The sequence below is a fragment of the Polypterus senegalus genome, chromosome 1 (genome assembly GCF_016835505.1).
Source record: "Polypterus senegalus isolate Bchr_013 chromosome 1, ASM1683550v1, whole genome shotgun sequence".
Taxonomy (NCBI): domain Eukaryota; kingdom Metazoa; phylum Chordata; class Cladistia; order Polypteriformes; family Polypteridae; genus Polypterus; species Polypterus senegalus.
This window is the reverse complement of record NC_053154.1, coordinates 278,895,396-278,911,887: the sequence shown is the minus strand read 5'-3', so window position 1 is coordinate 278,911,887 and position 16,492 is coordinate 278,895,396. Positions and strand designations below refer to the sequence as shown.

General features: G+C 39.3%; 1 protein-coding gene across 1 annotated transcript in view; it reads left to right on the top strand.

Annotated features, from left to right (window-relative positions):
* The window catches only part of prom2 (prominin 2), a 152,813-nt gene that overhangs the window by 92,528 nt on the left and 43,793 nt on the right, over positions 1–16,492 (top strand). Inside the window, exons 14-17 of the mRNA XM_039775157.1 lie at positions 1,537–1,625; positions 8,482–8,566; positions 12,425–12,568; positions 15,948–16,019. Of these exons, the coding sequence (XP_039631091.1) occupies positions 1,537–1,625; positions 8,482–8,566; positions 12,425–12,568; positions 15,948–16,019 (390 nt within the window). The remainder of the gene's footprint in view (positions 1–1,536; positions 1,626–8,481; positions 8,567–12,424; positions 12,569–15,947; positions 16,020–16,492) is intronic.

Genomic DNA, 16,492 nt, shown 5'->3' with positions numbered 1-16,492 from the left:
AGGGCACCAGTCCATCACAGGTTGAACACACAGGCACACAGAAACACTATTTAGCATTGCAAATCCACCAAACCTGCATGTCTTTGGACTGTGGGAGGAAACCGGAGCACCTGGAGAAAATCCATGCAAACTGCATGATAGGAGAACACAGGAGATGAACTCTGGTCTCCTTGTTGTGAGTCAGCAGCACTACCACTGCAACACAGTGCCTTTCTATGTCTTTAGCAAAGCAAAGATTTTCTAAAATGTGCCTTCACTATTCATTTATGCTGGTAATTGTCTTTAGAATTAGAAGTAGAGGCTAACTAGCTACCATATGTTTATTTATTCAGAAAGTGTCTATTTTAAACTTAAAAAACAAAGTTGATTTGTCCAATTCCAGTCTGCATCATTATGTATTGCCTTGCTTACATTCTATCATCCTTTTAATTGCTACCCCTCTCCTCTCAGGCTGATTTAAAACCTGAATTATTTAAAAAAAAAAAAGCCTCAAGGTAGTAACAGATAGGTAGTTTGAATCACATTAGCCCGATTCCAGATGCTTATTATCTAATAAAAAGATTTTAAAAGTGTTGTATTTTGGTCACACACACAAGTAAGAAATTCACTATACTCCCTTGACAATACTACTACTGCTAAAAGTAAACTGAAAACAATCTGTAAATTTGTACCTGATGTTGCTGGTCAAACACCAGATGGTACCGATTTAAAAATCCTTTGCATTCTTTAAATCTCAAAAAATTGATTCCCTAACCACATCACTAGCCTGAAGAATGTGGTTAGTCAAAGCCTCCACCCTCTGTTGAAGTGTGCTAAATTCTAAAACGATTTTCTGTTTTGGATTAATTTTATCATTCAGTTCTTTTGCAAAGGTTTTAATTCTTACTTCACTAGCCTAATCTCAGAAAAAATGTAATCTTGGTGTTGCTTATTTTAATCTAGTCCAACTTTATGTTCTCCCCAGAAAGATAGGTATAGATCAAAAGTCAGATTGTCAAGCAACCAAAGGCTAATGCACTTAACCAAAAATCAAAGTTCAAGAAAGCACACACACATGAAAATATCCCTACTCAGAAAGTAATCACACTCAGGTCTTGTAGAATTTATATGGATACATGGAGTATAGGGGACTACCATCATTTATTTGTTTGGCAAGGTAATGTTATGTTGCATACCCAGGCATTATGTGATAGCAGTTAAGAGTGCTTGTATTATCATGAAATTTTTGAGGAATATTTATCGGGTTCATCTGCTCCCACCCTTGAAGTGTAACAAACACACACACACAGATACATACATACAACTCAGAGTTCCTGTCCAGACAAAGTCTCAGGTGGTGGCAGTATTTCAAAATAATCTGTACAGAAGTAATCTACCCTGGACCACAGCATCCTGGGTATTTGAAGCATTCTGATCCTTATCCATGAACATTTGCTTAATGTACAAGTTGCATACATGCTATGGTCTTGAAAGCTTATTTATCTTTATACTGTTGGCAAATTCTATAGCATCTTTTTTTATTTCTTTAATTTGCAGTTGATTGATACTCCTGGTGTTATTCCTGATTTCAACATCTCTCAAATGTTGGGTTTAGACACAAATTTGGAGATTTCACAGATTTATAAGTAAGTATTTTTATTTAGTTTTGATTATTGTAATTTTTTATTTATATTTTTACTGAAGGCCTAAATATTAAATGTACAAATGGCTTTTCTTCATAGAAAAAGTTATGTTATACATATTAATAAACATTTCACATTTTAAAAAAAATACATTATGAGGCAATACAGTAGTCTGAACATCTGATGCCTCACACTAAATGGTCAGTATGCTGATTTCTGTTTGTCTATTTTGTCTTTGATTCCATTTTTCAAATGAGCTCCACCAATAATGATACATTTTTCCAAATAAGTTCTAAAATAGTTTTTCAACCTGGATTTCATTTAACAATTTAGAAAACTGAGTAAAAAAGTTGAGTCGCATAGCTAAATTATTCCTAAAAATTGTATGTGCTGTTCTTATTTTACTGTATATAGGTGTGAGATTAAATGCTGATGATACAGTAAATGGTCCAATTTGAAATGTTCAGTGCTACTTACTGATGCTGTGCTGAATGTTGAGGGCTTCATTGAGGTCTTCATTTTGATATGTTGTGGTGTTCTCAACGAGTCCAACAAACTGAGACGATGCGGGTTCGCTCCACGCTCCCATCATCCTTCTGGGTGCCTTGAACCCGACACCATCAGTAATGTCACTAATGAGCTTGGCAGTGAGGCATAACAATGGAACAAGGGGATGGTGCAAAAGTGCCAAATGCTTTTATTTAAAAATCAACAGAACAAGCAAAAACAAAGTGCCCAAATAAATAGTGCAGCGTATCTCAAAAGTCTTCAAATGAATAATCCATGAAAACAAGTGATTGGTGGAGGTTAAAAATACAATAGAAAAATCCTTTAAAAACAACGAGGTTAAAACAATGGCTGGAAGCTGTCCTTTTAAACATCTGGTGCATCTGTCTTCTGTTACTGGTGGCTCACTTGCTTCTCCCAAACGGGCCCTAGGCTTGAGAGAGGGGTGGTAGTGTCAAGGGGAATATGTGTTGTATTTTCATACCATAAAAGTATATTTTTCTGTATGTTAAATGTAGGGTGGTATATAGTGCTCATACGGGGATTTGAACTCATCCATGTCAACAAGTAATTAGTCTTTTGTAATGTTTAGGGCTGCTGTGATAAATTGATGCAATTGACTAATCGACTAAAAATTTTAGTTGAATTGTATTTTTTAATTGACTAGATGTCCCTGCCTCTCTCCCACATTGAGTGCCTACCTGCTTGACTCTCTGTACCGTTTTTGAGTACGCTAATCATAGTGCCAGCCTCAAAAGCTTCACCACATTCAGCAGGAGAAGGTTCCTCCAAATTATCAGACAAATTTCACCTGAAAATCTGAGAAAGTGTTTGTCTGTTTAGTTATGTAAAGCCAGATGGTGTTCCACAATAGTACTAGCTCAGTACAAGAACATAAAAAGGAGAAGCATGCTGGAAGCATAGCACAAGACAAGCCAACAATGCTTTAACTAAGCCAGGTCAGGTCAGATTGGGGAGCATGAACTGGTACAGTACGTTCCTGCACCCACCACATGATGAAACAGCTTGGAATTCTGGTTGGCAGGTGTTATATGGGCATTCCCTTGCCTGGTCTAGCTGCTCAGGCCCTCAACAATGATGATCCTGCGAGCCGGATCACCCTCAGGGAATTACGCCATATGGCCTTAGTGCTGTAACTGATTGTTCTTCACAGGTAATGTGCCTAATTCTGAACTCTATGAGCAACCACTCATTTGACACAAGTCTAACCAGCGGTACCCAAGTATTCTCTGAAGAGAAACACTACCGAAGGAGTCCAGTCTAGCCTCAGGTCACTGGATAGCATCCGTGTTTCACAACCATATAGCAGACACAGGAAGCACCAGGACTCAAAAGACTTGGACCTTCGTCCTTTTGCATAGATATCGGGTGCGCTTTACATCCCTTTCCAGCGACCTCATGACCCCCCCATAATTTCCCAATCCATCTACTGACTTTATAGGAAGTGTCACCAGAGACATGAATGTCACTGCCAAAGTAAGTAAACCTCTCTACAAGATGGACACTCTCTCCGCAGACAGATACACTGCTGATGGCTGTGCCCAAGAGGTCAATAAATGTTTGGATCTTGTTTTTTATCCAGGACACTCGCAAGTCCAGACACTCAGACTCCTTGCTCAGTCTCTTGAGAACCCCTGTCAGAGCCTTTATTAACTCTGTGCAGATCACAGCATTGTCAGCAATGTCAAGATCAGTGAATCTTTCTTCACCAACAGATGGACCCCACAACCTTGCTCAACACCCAGTCCATGCAAGTATTGAACAGAGTAGGAGCAAGAGCACACTTCTGACAAAACCCAGAATCAACTGGGAAAAATGCAGAGGTTCTGCATTTCTCACTCTTCAAAGCACTCATACTACCAGTGTCCAGGCCAGCCAAGATATCCAGCAACATTGAGGGGATCCCGCAAAATCTCAGAAATTCTCACAGGGCAGCTCAATCAACTGAGTCGAACACTTTACGAAAATCAACACAGGCTTCAAAGAAACTCTGCTGATTTTCGCGATTGTGCTTCTTGAGAACCTTTAGTGCCAGGATGCGGTTAATGGTAGACCTCTTAGGCATAAAACCAGAATGCTGTGGTCACTGGTAGGTGAGACTGAGTGGTTTACAGATAATTGGAGGGTTAGTCTCAAGAACCGTGGACCCAGAGATATTAAATGTCCTAGCTGGAGGATCAGCTTTAAACAACTGCTCAAAGTAGCCAACCTAGCAGGTCACAACTTAAATATACTTACCTTTTTGACAGTACTTCCTTTAGTGTTGTGAAGCTGATTATCTTGAAAAATGTATGCTAGAGACCAGCATCAAAAGAAAGCTAAAGTCATGGTATTTATTTGGATAGAACAGATAAATTACTAAATGCACTTGTCAGTTACTATTATTACTAACAAATGCACTTAAGTGGTAACCTACTGATTAAGACATCTGGTATGTTGCTTTTGAAAAAGTGAAATATTGCTGATGAAATAATAATAATAATGATAACAATAATAATAATTCTTGATGAAAGGCACTCTTTCATTATTCAGGTTCTCAGTGTTAACTGTCATCTAACAGACAATTTATCATACTTATTTATAACTTTCACAGTGCATAGTTTGAAAATGCACACAAGGGTACAAAGTAAAGCAAATTGCTTACAATTCGAGTACCTTTGCACATTCATTCATTGAAATATTAAGTACAGTATATATGCTGGTTCTCTTGCAAAACAGTTCTAATGACAACTGAAGACTTTCAACACAAAATTGTGAATGAAAGTGATCTTGATGCACTGGAAAGGGATCTTTTAAATATCAACTCAGAGCCTTGACATTTGTCAACCTGTATATATATATATATATATATATATATATATATATATATATATATATATATATAGTGGAGCCGACCGGACACAGACAGGCGGACATGTTGTTTTTCACCACCACACGTATTTATTATATACACTATATACAATATGAGTGTCACTCAGACACAATCACGAACCCCAACACACAGTCCTGGCCACACAAATGCCTTTTCTTCGGGCTGCCTCCACACTCCTCACGTGCCTTGTCCTTCCTCCACCCGATTCCAGCCCTGAATGAAGGGAGACGGCCCCTTTTATACGCTCCCGGATGAGATCCAGGTGGTTCCCGGCATTCCCTCGTTGGCCACGCCCCAGCGTGGCTGAAATGTCGGATGTTCCCCAGGCAGCTCTCCGGGTATCCATCTAAATCTTCCCCCCAGCACTTCCTGGTGTGGTGGAAGTGCTGAGGTCACAAGTTCCCAAGGCATTGGGGCGCCTCCTGGCGGTGACCAAGGGCCCCTACAGGGTGGGACTTCCATGCCCTAACCCGTGGCCCCCAAAGCAACCAGGAAGGCGGACCCCACATGATCCCAGATGGGCACACGCCCACTTCCGGTCCTCCAAGGCGTTTCGGCCGGGTCGTCGCCCCAGGCATCCGCGACAATATATATATACAGTAATCCCTCGCTATATCGCGCTTTGACTTTGGCGGTTTCGCTCTATCGCGGATTTTATATGAAAGCATAACTAAATATATAACGCGGATTTTTCGCTGCTTCGCGGGTTCTGCGGACAATGTGTCTTTTTACTTCCTGTACATGCTTCCTCAGTTGGTTTGCCCAGTTGATTTCATACAAGGGATGCTATTGGCGGATGACTGAGAAGCTAACCAATCAGAGCACGCAGTTAAGTTCTCCTGACTGAGACGCTAGCCAATCAGAGCACGCAGTTAAGTTCCTGCTTGCTGAATGCAGTGTTAACCAGGAAGTCTCATCTTGCTCATTCAGCATCAACGTGTTTCGCTGTGTAAAGAGTTGTGCTCTTTTGTGTTTATCTTTGTGCATAGTCAAGCCCTTCAGTATGGCTCCAAAACGATCTGCTACTGCTTCAGGGGCCGTGCCCAAGCGCAAACGGAAGATGTTAACGATTGCGAAAAGGTAAGCGTTTTGGATTTGTTGAAGGCTACGATTCTTTTTATTTAAAAAGTAGGAAAGGAATATAAGATCTACGGCCGCAGTGTCCTTTTAACCAGGGTGCAAAACGAGTTGTAAGTGGATGTAATAAGGCAGTAGTCTGGATGGAATCTGCTTTAGGAATTTGGATTGAAGACTGCCAGAAGAAGAACAACGGCAGTGCTACACAATCGCCTGAAGTGGCTCCTTTAAGGGCTGTAACGCTGTCCTTTGTTGTGCAGTAAAATAAAACTCATTGTTATCGGACAAGTCATCGTGTTATTGTTGGTGAGTAACCATAATTAATTTTCTACTTACAGTACTTAGTACATGTATGTACGTTTAGTGTCACTGTACACACACATTTACTGTATACTATTTTTGTTGCATTGTACGTATTTATTGCTGGTGGCCTGTCTATCGTAATGGCTGTAACATGTGATATCGGAGACACTCAATATCTTTAAAATAATATTTAGGTTTTACTGTATATAAACAGTGTGTTTATATACATAATTTCAATGAATCTTACCTAATATCTAAGAGAATACAAAGGGATTATGCTGTATAACTCTGCAGGGAATATTTATAAACAGTGTGGGAGAGTTTATAAGGGCTTAAAATATATAAAAATAACCATAGAAACATATGGTTTCTACTTGTGATTTTCACCTATCGCGGGGGTCTGGAGCAACCCGCGATCGAGGAGGATTACTGTATATATATATATATATATATATATATATATATATATATGACATATTGGCATCAGGTCATATTTGTCCTCTCACTTATTGGAAAGCCATTCTTCTGTCAACATTTTTACATGATTATTCTGGTTTTACTTCAAAACACTACAAAGGTTGAAAACTGTTAGAAAACAGCAGGCTTTTGACCTTTCCAAGAAATTATTAAGATTTCCAGTATTTTCAATTGTAGTAAACTATAGGGTATTTTCTCAGGGTAGCATAAGAGAATGCTTTTATTTATAAATTTAGATATTTTTACCTGTTTTATGTTGCACCTTGTGTATCAGAAAATAATCCAGCATGTGTTTAAAATGACTGGATTTTAGGAGTTCCCTTCAGTAAAACAGTTCTAAGTTGTCAACTGTGGTGTAGCGGGTGTATCGTTCTCAATTGCTTTATTATTAAGGTACTGCGCCCACGGAGATGGGGATGTGTATATATATGGGTCGGCACAAGGAAAGGAGGGATATCAAAGACGGGAGAGAAATCAAAGATGGGAGATGATTCAAAGATGAGGAATCAAAGAAAAGTAAAAGATTGAAAAGGGAGGTTAAAAAGACGTGAAAGGCAGTCTTAGCAGGAGGATCTGGCCACCTGGAAGGAGGAGACAGCTCGAGCTGGGGCCCTGTGAAGGAGCGTTAGCTGTGGCGCTCTAGGGGCTAGTTCATCCAGGTGGAGTGTGGCGAGCAAGGCATGTGCATTCCCTAGGCTTCCGAGGTGCAACCACGTGAGTGTGAAGGAAGAAGGGAGGAGAGCCGACTTCGGACAGTGATGCCTGGAGGCAGCCAAGATGGAGGTCGGCCGAAAGAAACTCGTGGCTGCTTAGTCTCCGCTTGCTACGCTAGCAATGGATGAGCCGGGGAGAAAGAGAAGGAGGTGGGATAAGATCAGGAGAAGTTGACTGCATTTTAACCTCGGATTTTTAATGGATTTATTTATTAGTTTTTATTTCCACTTTTTATTGGATTTTTATGGATTTATTTATGAATTTTGAAGCACTGCACTTTCCATTTGGACACTGACTTGTTTGAGATTTGTTTTTAATAAAAGCACTTGAGCACTGTTTCCACCATCCTCTGGCATCATCAGTGAATTGTCCTCATTTGTCAGCTCATCTCGGTCATTACTATCAACGGTGTTGGTTCAGCAGACTCCCATGTGGGAGGAAGGAGTCTGTAGGGGACAGGCATCGTCACATCAACCATACACACAGTTCAGTTCATAATAGCATATTAAGTTAAGTAAATATGAAACAGTTCTAAATCCCAGTATCTAATTTGAATGTTGATAAGTATAGCTTTATTTCTAGATGTTATTAAAAAAATCTGTGTTGCCTATGTTTAAAACATTTGAGTATCTGGGATCTTTTAGAACATTTATTTTTGTAATATTTACAGAAAACTCTTGTTCATTATCATCATCTGTTATTTCCCAGTTTAACTTAACACTTGCCAATGCATTTTAAGAATGTTTTCGAGGGCTTATGACAACTTTGTGAAACTGAAGTTTATCTGCATGATGTCTAATGTTTAGATTTGGCTTTTTTGTAAAATGTGAACAAAACGTGCAGCTGTGACAATTTAAACTTGTACTATTCAATATGTGCTTATTTTAGTGACTGTAAGAATAACTCAGCATTATGGTCCGTTTTACAACTGGGAAAGAAGACTGACCTGAATGAAATTTTAAATATCAGTAAGGTAAATTTAGGGGGAATATGGGTTTATATAGTTTTTTTATAATCATGTTTGCATCTGTTTCACACATGAAGGCTGTCCAAGGAATTTACTGGTAAAATCCCAGCTGAAGATTTAGTATAGTTCCCAGATATTTTCTAGATCTGTGTGAGATCTAAGCCAGAAGGTTGCTGTATTCAGCATGAAAAATGTTTAAGATATGCCATAACATCTGTTGACATTGTGTGACAGAGACATCAAATATCATTAGAAAATCACAACAGTCCTGATGAAAACAAGACATTCACCCCAACAAACTCACCAGTCCTGTTTACTAGTTTCTCCAAAAAATAAGTCATTTTGTGATCATTCCTGTAGTAATACTCTTCACCTCCACCTGCACTTCCACCTCACTATTTTGTAATGCATCTAAGGAATAATTCACTGTACTTATCCCCTTTAAAATTTTAAATACTTTAACCATACTACCTCTTAATCTCTGTTTTCTTAAAATGAGTTTTATTTTTACTTATAGCTGTTATGTCTCAGTCCTGAAATCAGGCTAATCGCTCATCTTGAACTTTCCCTAGTGCTTCTACATCCTTTTTGTGTTACAGAAACCAATATTGTACACAGTACTTGTGGACATTCCTCACTAATGTGTTATATAGCTTAATTGTAACCTTTCTTGATTTCTGTTGTACACATTGTGATGTGCACTGATCAGCCTCAACATTAAAACCACTGACAGGTGAAGTGAATGACATTGATTATCTTGTTACAATATAACCTGTCAAGGGGTGTGATGTATTAGCAACTGAGCAGTTAGTTCTTGAAAGTGTTGTGTTGAAAGTAGGAAATATTAACAAGGATGTGTAAGGATGTGAGTGACTTTTACGAGAGCCAAATTGTGATGGCTAGTCGACTGGGTCAAAACATCTGGCAGATTTTGTGATGTATTCTTGGTATGCAGTGGTTATTACCTACCTAAAGTGGTCCAAGGAAGGACAGCTGATGAACTGGCAACAGAGTCATGTGTGGCCAAGGCTCGTTGATTCGCACGTGGAACAAAGGTCCTGGTTCTGTCCCACAGACGATCTGCTATTGCACAAATTAATAAAAAACTTAATTCTGGCCATGAGAGAAAGGTGTCAAAACACAGTGCAATGCAACTTGCTACATATGAAGCCATGCTGACCCCAGACCACCACCACTGAAAGCCACTACAGTAGGCATGCGATCCATGTCAGAACTGGACCATGGAAGAAGCAGTAGAAGAAGGTTGTCTGCTCTGAAAAGTTACGTTTTCTTTTAGATCATGTGTGGAAGCCAGAGAGATGGCAGCAGGATGCACTATGGGAAGAAGGCAAACCGGTGGGGCAGTGTGATGCTGTGAGCAATGTTCTGCTTGGAATCCTTGCTCTTTCCATTCATTTGATTGTTTCTTTGACACATGCCACCTACCTAATGACTGTTGCAGACCATGTACACCCATTCATGACAATGGTATGCTGTGATATCAGTGACCTCTGTCTACAGGATAATGTGCCCTCTCACATTGCAAAAATTATTGACATGGCCTCTAAAATCAGCAGATCTCAATCCCATCGAGCATCTGTGTGATGTGCTGGAAAGCCAAGTCCAGTCAATGGAAGCCCCATCTTGCAGCTTACAGCATTTAAAGGATATGCTACTAAAGTCTTGGTGCCGGACACCTCATGACACCTTGAGTAGGCTTGTGGTGTCCATGCCTTGATAGGCCAGAGCTGTTTTGGTAGCATGAGGGGGATCTTCACAATATTAGGCTGGTGGTTTTAATGTTTTGGCTCATCAGTGTATAACATAAAATCTAATATTTTACTTTTTGGTTGTAATACGTTACATGCATTTATATGTAATTTCATCTATATATGTAATACTTATATGTATTTCATCTATCACAAATCACAGTTGATTGTAAATTATTCCAAATAGTTGGTATCATCTGTAAAGTAAAAAAGCTGTATTACCTTTTAACTACTAAAATAATGAAAGAATCTGTTTGGGTTGTCAGTGCTGGAGTAGTTTGTTTTCTACAATTTATACAACTTTATTTAATCCTTTGCAGCCTTTTTTTTGCTCCTTATTTTTCAGTGTATGTTTTTTAAATTTGTTACTGCTTCCAAATTTTGGGATGGACTTGGTTTGTATTATAAGTAAAACACTTTAAGAATTGCTCCTTGACTAATACCCCACTTAAAAACTTATCCCAGTTATTTTTTAGACTCTCAGTTTATCTTTATTTAGACTTCGCATGTACTCAAAATTTGCCCTATTAAATTGAAACAGTGCTTTCTTATTATGTTTACTAGATCCTAATGGTTCAATCCCCTTTACCCTCTGAATTGTCTCCTGATTATTACAAAATACTAAATTTAGACAGGCTTCCCTTTTTGAGGGTGCTTTAAAATACTGCTTTAGAAATAGTCACTGATTGCATCCAAAAATTCCTGTTCTTGCATTCTGCTATGTGTAAGGTTAGCCTTGTTAATATTTATATAATTAAAGTGTCCCATGAATATAATACCCTTCTTCTATTGAAACTGTCATTTGGATAGAGGGGTATAACACACTTCCAATAGCAGATCATTATCTCTGATGCTTTATAGTCAAATCCAAACTTTTCACCATCCAATTGAAGAACACATACATTCAAACACTGCTCCACCTTCTCGGTTTTGCCGATATTTATAAATAATGCGTAACCATCTATGTTAAAGCTATGATATCATATTTATGTGCAGCTTCTTGTACCTATGTCTCACTTATTTTATTCTTATTCTAACTTGTTTATATAGATCTAGCATTACAGCAGATAATATGTAGTGAAATACTCTTAATGAAATTATAAATTTTGGGATAGTAATTTTAAAGTTGCAATGTGTATAATTCTACTGTCCATTCCTTTATGTGAAGTTATGAAACTAGCCTGTCCTGGAATTAATGTGCGCATTGTGTAGTTGGTGCCCCTCATGGTGGAACAGGTGTCATTTGTTCCAGAAGGAACCTTGGCGTTCCTTAAACCCATGTTCATCTATTCCACGGCAAAATTTAAGCCACAATTTAAATGTTCTAAACTCCACAGTTTTGTTTAGATTGGTGTGTATCATAGGCAGAACATTTGAGAAGACCATCTTGTCACTTTTTGTCCTCAGCTTGGCACCTAATTGTTTAACTTTAATTACAGAAATATTAGCCTGCCCTTTTTTATGCCAGTTGTTACAAGATGAACAATGACAACTGGATCTACCCTTGCTCTGGCTATTTATACTTCCAGAGAAGTCTCCCACCTATGCTTCAGGAAGGTAGCACACTATATGTGACTCTCTGTCCCTGAGGACCTGAGGTTCTATGAAGACAAGAGAAATGTGTGCCAACTCTATATAATATGAAAATCTAACACAGGACTCTGGAGGTGTGCAGCTGAGTACTACACCATGGGGTCAATGTGGTAAAGTGAGGTCTGCGGCTGGTTGGCAAGTTTTAAATAAATAAATAATGGTAACACTCGTGTCTTTGGGTGTGGTGTGGTAACGTGGTCTGAGTGGCTTGAGTGCATGATGTGGGTGCAGATGGCCCTGAACTTTGTGCACATGTGCAGGGCTTTTCTTGTCCCTCATTAGCACTGGAGTTGTGATTGCCACAGCTGTGCCTCACCTCACTTTAAAAATGGAAGAGCGAATTTAGCAGTTCCTTCAGACATGTGTGAATGAGCAAATTTCCAGTAAATTTATGGATTGTACATGTGAAAAGACTAATAATTTTTGTGTTGTGTTTATTGGTTGCTGATAGCTATTTATAACTTTACAGTACAATATCCATTTTATTTTAATCTTATTTCAGTACACTGCTGGAATCAAAGATGAATTTAACAAAACAAACTTAAACGTGCCAAAAATAACATTTCTCAGTGACAATGTACGAGCTTCTATGGACAATTTCACAACGCAGATTGGAAAGATTGACTTTACTCCATTTATGGAACAGGTATTTGATGATTGTTATTTGTTTATATTCTACTGAATATTATTTACAGTACAAAAATGTAAAATCTAATGGAAATTAATCAACGTTTTGCATACTACACAGGCAGTGCTGACAGCTGATACAATGCACATGGGTCACAGGATTTTGTGTAGATTTTTGTACTCAATTATCAATTAATATTTGTTACAAAAATGCACAACACAATTAGAGAAATACTGTCAAATATAGTGTTCTTTCTTCTTTTTCTGACATTTGGTAAAATCTTTCTCAAAAAAAGAACATGTGATTAATGTAAAAATTGCCCAACGTACAGTAATTAAGTGAACTGGTCAGTATATTACTTTAGTTACCAATTTCTACAGAATTTAAGAGAAAAAAATTCTCTTGCATACAGAGTTCATTGGTACCCATTTCATTTTAGTTTTCAATTTTGCCTTCAGTTTTTATTTCAGTGTCTCTTTTGATTAATGATAATGACCCTGCATTAGCAGGCATCAGCAGATCAGCGGATCATCTTGCTCCATATCCTCCTGTCCTCCAATCTTGTTCTGTAACACCCATCACCTGCACATCCTCTCTCACCACATCCATAAAACTTCTCTCAGGCCTTCCTCTTTTCCTCTTGCCTGGCAGCTCTATCTTTAACATCCTTTTCCCAGTACACCCAGTATCTCTCCTCTGCACATGTCCAAACAAACTCAATCATGCCTCATTGACTTTATCTCCCAACCGTCCAAGCTGAGCCAACCCTCTAATGTACTCATTTATAATCCTGTCCATCCTCATCACACCCAATGCAAATCTTAGAATCTTTAACGCTTCCACCTCCAGCTCTATCTCCAGTATTCTGGTCAGTGCCACCATCTCCCACCCATATAGCAAAGCTGGTCTCACTACTGTACTGTAGATCTTCCCTTTCACTCATGCTGGTAACTGTCGGTCACAAATCACTCCTGCCACTCTTCTCCACCAATTCCACCCTGACTGCACTGTCTTTCTCACCTCTCTTCCACAATCACCATTACTCTGTACTGTTGATCCTAAGTATTTAAACTCATCCACCTTTGCCAGATCTACTCCCTGCATCCTCACCATTTCCACTGTCCTTCCTCTCATTCACGCACGTGTCTTCTGTCTTGTTCCTACTGACCATCATTCCTCTCCTCTCTAGAGCATATCTCCACCTCTCCAGGGTCTCCACAACCTGCTCCCTACTGTTGTACTCTTTCTTGGCATGAAACTACACTGCTGCTCACTAATCATCACCTTCCTTCTTAACCTAGCTGCCACTACTCTTTCCCATAATATTATGCTGTGGCTCATCAGTTTTATCCCCCTTTAGTTACTACAGCTCTGCACATCCCCCTTAATCTTAAAAATTGGTACCAGTACACTTCTCCACTCCTCAGGAATCCTCTCACTTTCCAAGATTCCATTTAACAATCTTGTTAAAAACTCCATTGACATCTCTCCTAAACACCCCCATGCTTCCACAGGTATGATGTCTGGACCAACGGCCTTTCCATTCTTCATCCTCTTCATAGCGCTCTTTACTTCCTCCTTGCTAATAATCTGTTGCACTTCCTGATTCACTATCTCCACATCATCCAACCTTCTCTGTCTCTCTCTCATTCTCTTAATTCATCAGTCTCCTGAAATACTCTTCCCATCTTCTCAACACACCTTCCTCACTTGTGAGTATGTTTCCATCTTTATCCTTTATGACCTTAACCTGCTGCACTTCTTTCCCAGCTTTGTTCCTCTGTCTAGCCAATTGGTACAGTTCCTTTTCTCCCTCCTTAGTGTTCAACCTCTCATACAACTCATATATTATGCCTTTTCTTGAGCCTTCACCACCTCTCTCTTCACCTTGCACCTTATCTCATTGTACTCTTGCCTACTTTCTGCATCTCTCTGACTATCCCACTTCTTCTTCATCCTCTTCCTCTGTATACTCTCCTGTACTTCTCCATTCTACCACCAGGTTTGTCCAGATGTTACGCCAAACACTGCTGTAGTTGCCCAGCTGTCTGGTAACTCTGTATTGCCACCCAGTGCCTGTCTTACCTCCTCTCTAAACTCAACCTTGCAGTCTTCCTTTTCCATCTTCCACCATTTGATCCTTGGCTCTGCTCCCACTCTCCTCCTTATTTTAATCTCCAAAGTCATCCTACACCCCATCCTTTGCTGTCTAACTACACTTTACCATGCCACCAATTTGCAGTCTTTAATCTCCTTCAGATTGACTCTTCTGCATAGCATATAATCTACCTGTGTGCACATTTCTCCTCTCTTGTACGTCACCCTATGTTCCTCCCTCTTCTTAAAATTTATATTCACCACAGTCATGCCCATCCTTTTTGCAAAATCCACTATCATCTGACCTTCTTAATTCCTCTCCTTGACACCATAGCTACCCATCACCTCCTTGTCTAGTCTGTTCCCTTCACCATCATGTCCACTGAAATCCGCTCCAATCACCACTTTCTGTCCCTTGGGTACACTGTCCATCACTTCATCCAACTCACTCCAGAGATCTTCTTTCTCATCCATCGCACACCCAACTTGCGGGGCATATGCACTAATAACATTCATCACTCCTTCAATTTCCAGCTTCATAATCATTACTGTCTGACACTCTTTTCACCTCCAAAACACTCTAGACATACTGTTCCTTCAAAATAACCCCTACCCCATTTCACCTCTCATCCACACCATGATTAAACAATTTGAATCCACCTCCGATCCACCTGGCCTTGCTGCTCTTCCATTTAGTCTCTTGCACACACAATATATCATCCTTCCTTCTCTCCATTGTATTGGCTGACTCGCTCCTCTTATCAGTCATATTTGCCAACATTCAAAATTCCTACCCTCAGTTCCACTCTGTTTACCTTCCTCCTCTCCTCTTTCCTCCTGAAACGTGTCCCCCCTCTTCTTCTCCTTCTTCGGCCAACTGTAGCCCAATCTCTGCCAGCACCCTGTTGGCTAACAGTACTGGTTATGGTCGTTGTTAATCCGGGTCTCGACCGATCTAGTATGGAAATCTGTATTGTTGTCCGCATGTTGATCTGGCAACATTTTACACCGGTTGCCCTTCCTGATGTAATCGTCCCCATTTATCTGGGCTTGTGACCAGCACAAAGATACACACTTGTTTGTGCATCCCATGTGGCTGGGTTTTTGAAAACAAATTTTTTAATTGTGTTTAAGTTGATTAACAGTGAGTAGTGGGGTTCAGCTGGAGATGGCAGTTGAATCCTAGATTGGAAATAGAGCCTGAACATTATCTGTGTCCAAATATTTTAAATGCTTCTCTCAGGAGACCAATAGGTTTAATAATTGTGATAAATTACATTTCATGATTTTTTTGCTTTAGATAAATAAGAATTTCACAGCTGGAGAGTTGGATGATGCTGCAAAATCTCTGGAAACACTTGCATCAAAAGTTGTGAGTATAAGCCTCGTTACTCAGTGTTTCGAGAGTCTGATATCAATTTTATTTACATTATCTCTCTATTATATAAAAAAATCCTGCGATGAGACAAGACTTTTTGGAAGATTTTTTCAAGTCCGGTGAGATGAGACTTTGGCCATGAGATATTTTCAGGTTACACCCTCATCTTAACCATATTTAACCACGCATACAGTATTTTTTTCAAGTCACACCCTCCTCTGAACCATATTCAACCATGCACATGGTAATCTCACTTGTCATTTGTTTGAATGCTTTTGACAGACACAGTTTCTGCTCTCTCAGCTCTTATAAATGTTTTCCTCAATTTAATTACCCAATTAAAGAAGACGTATTATGTCCAAATCTTATTGAAGAATTTCATCATGAAGGGTTATCAACAGAAAAAATGAGTACACAGGCAATCCTAGCACAGAGACACGATGAAGTCAAACAAATTAACACCAACA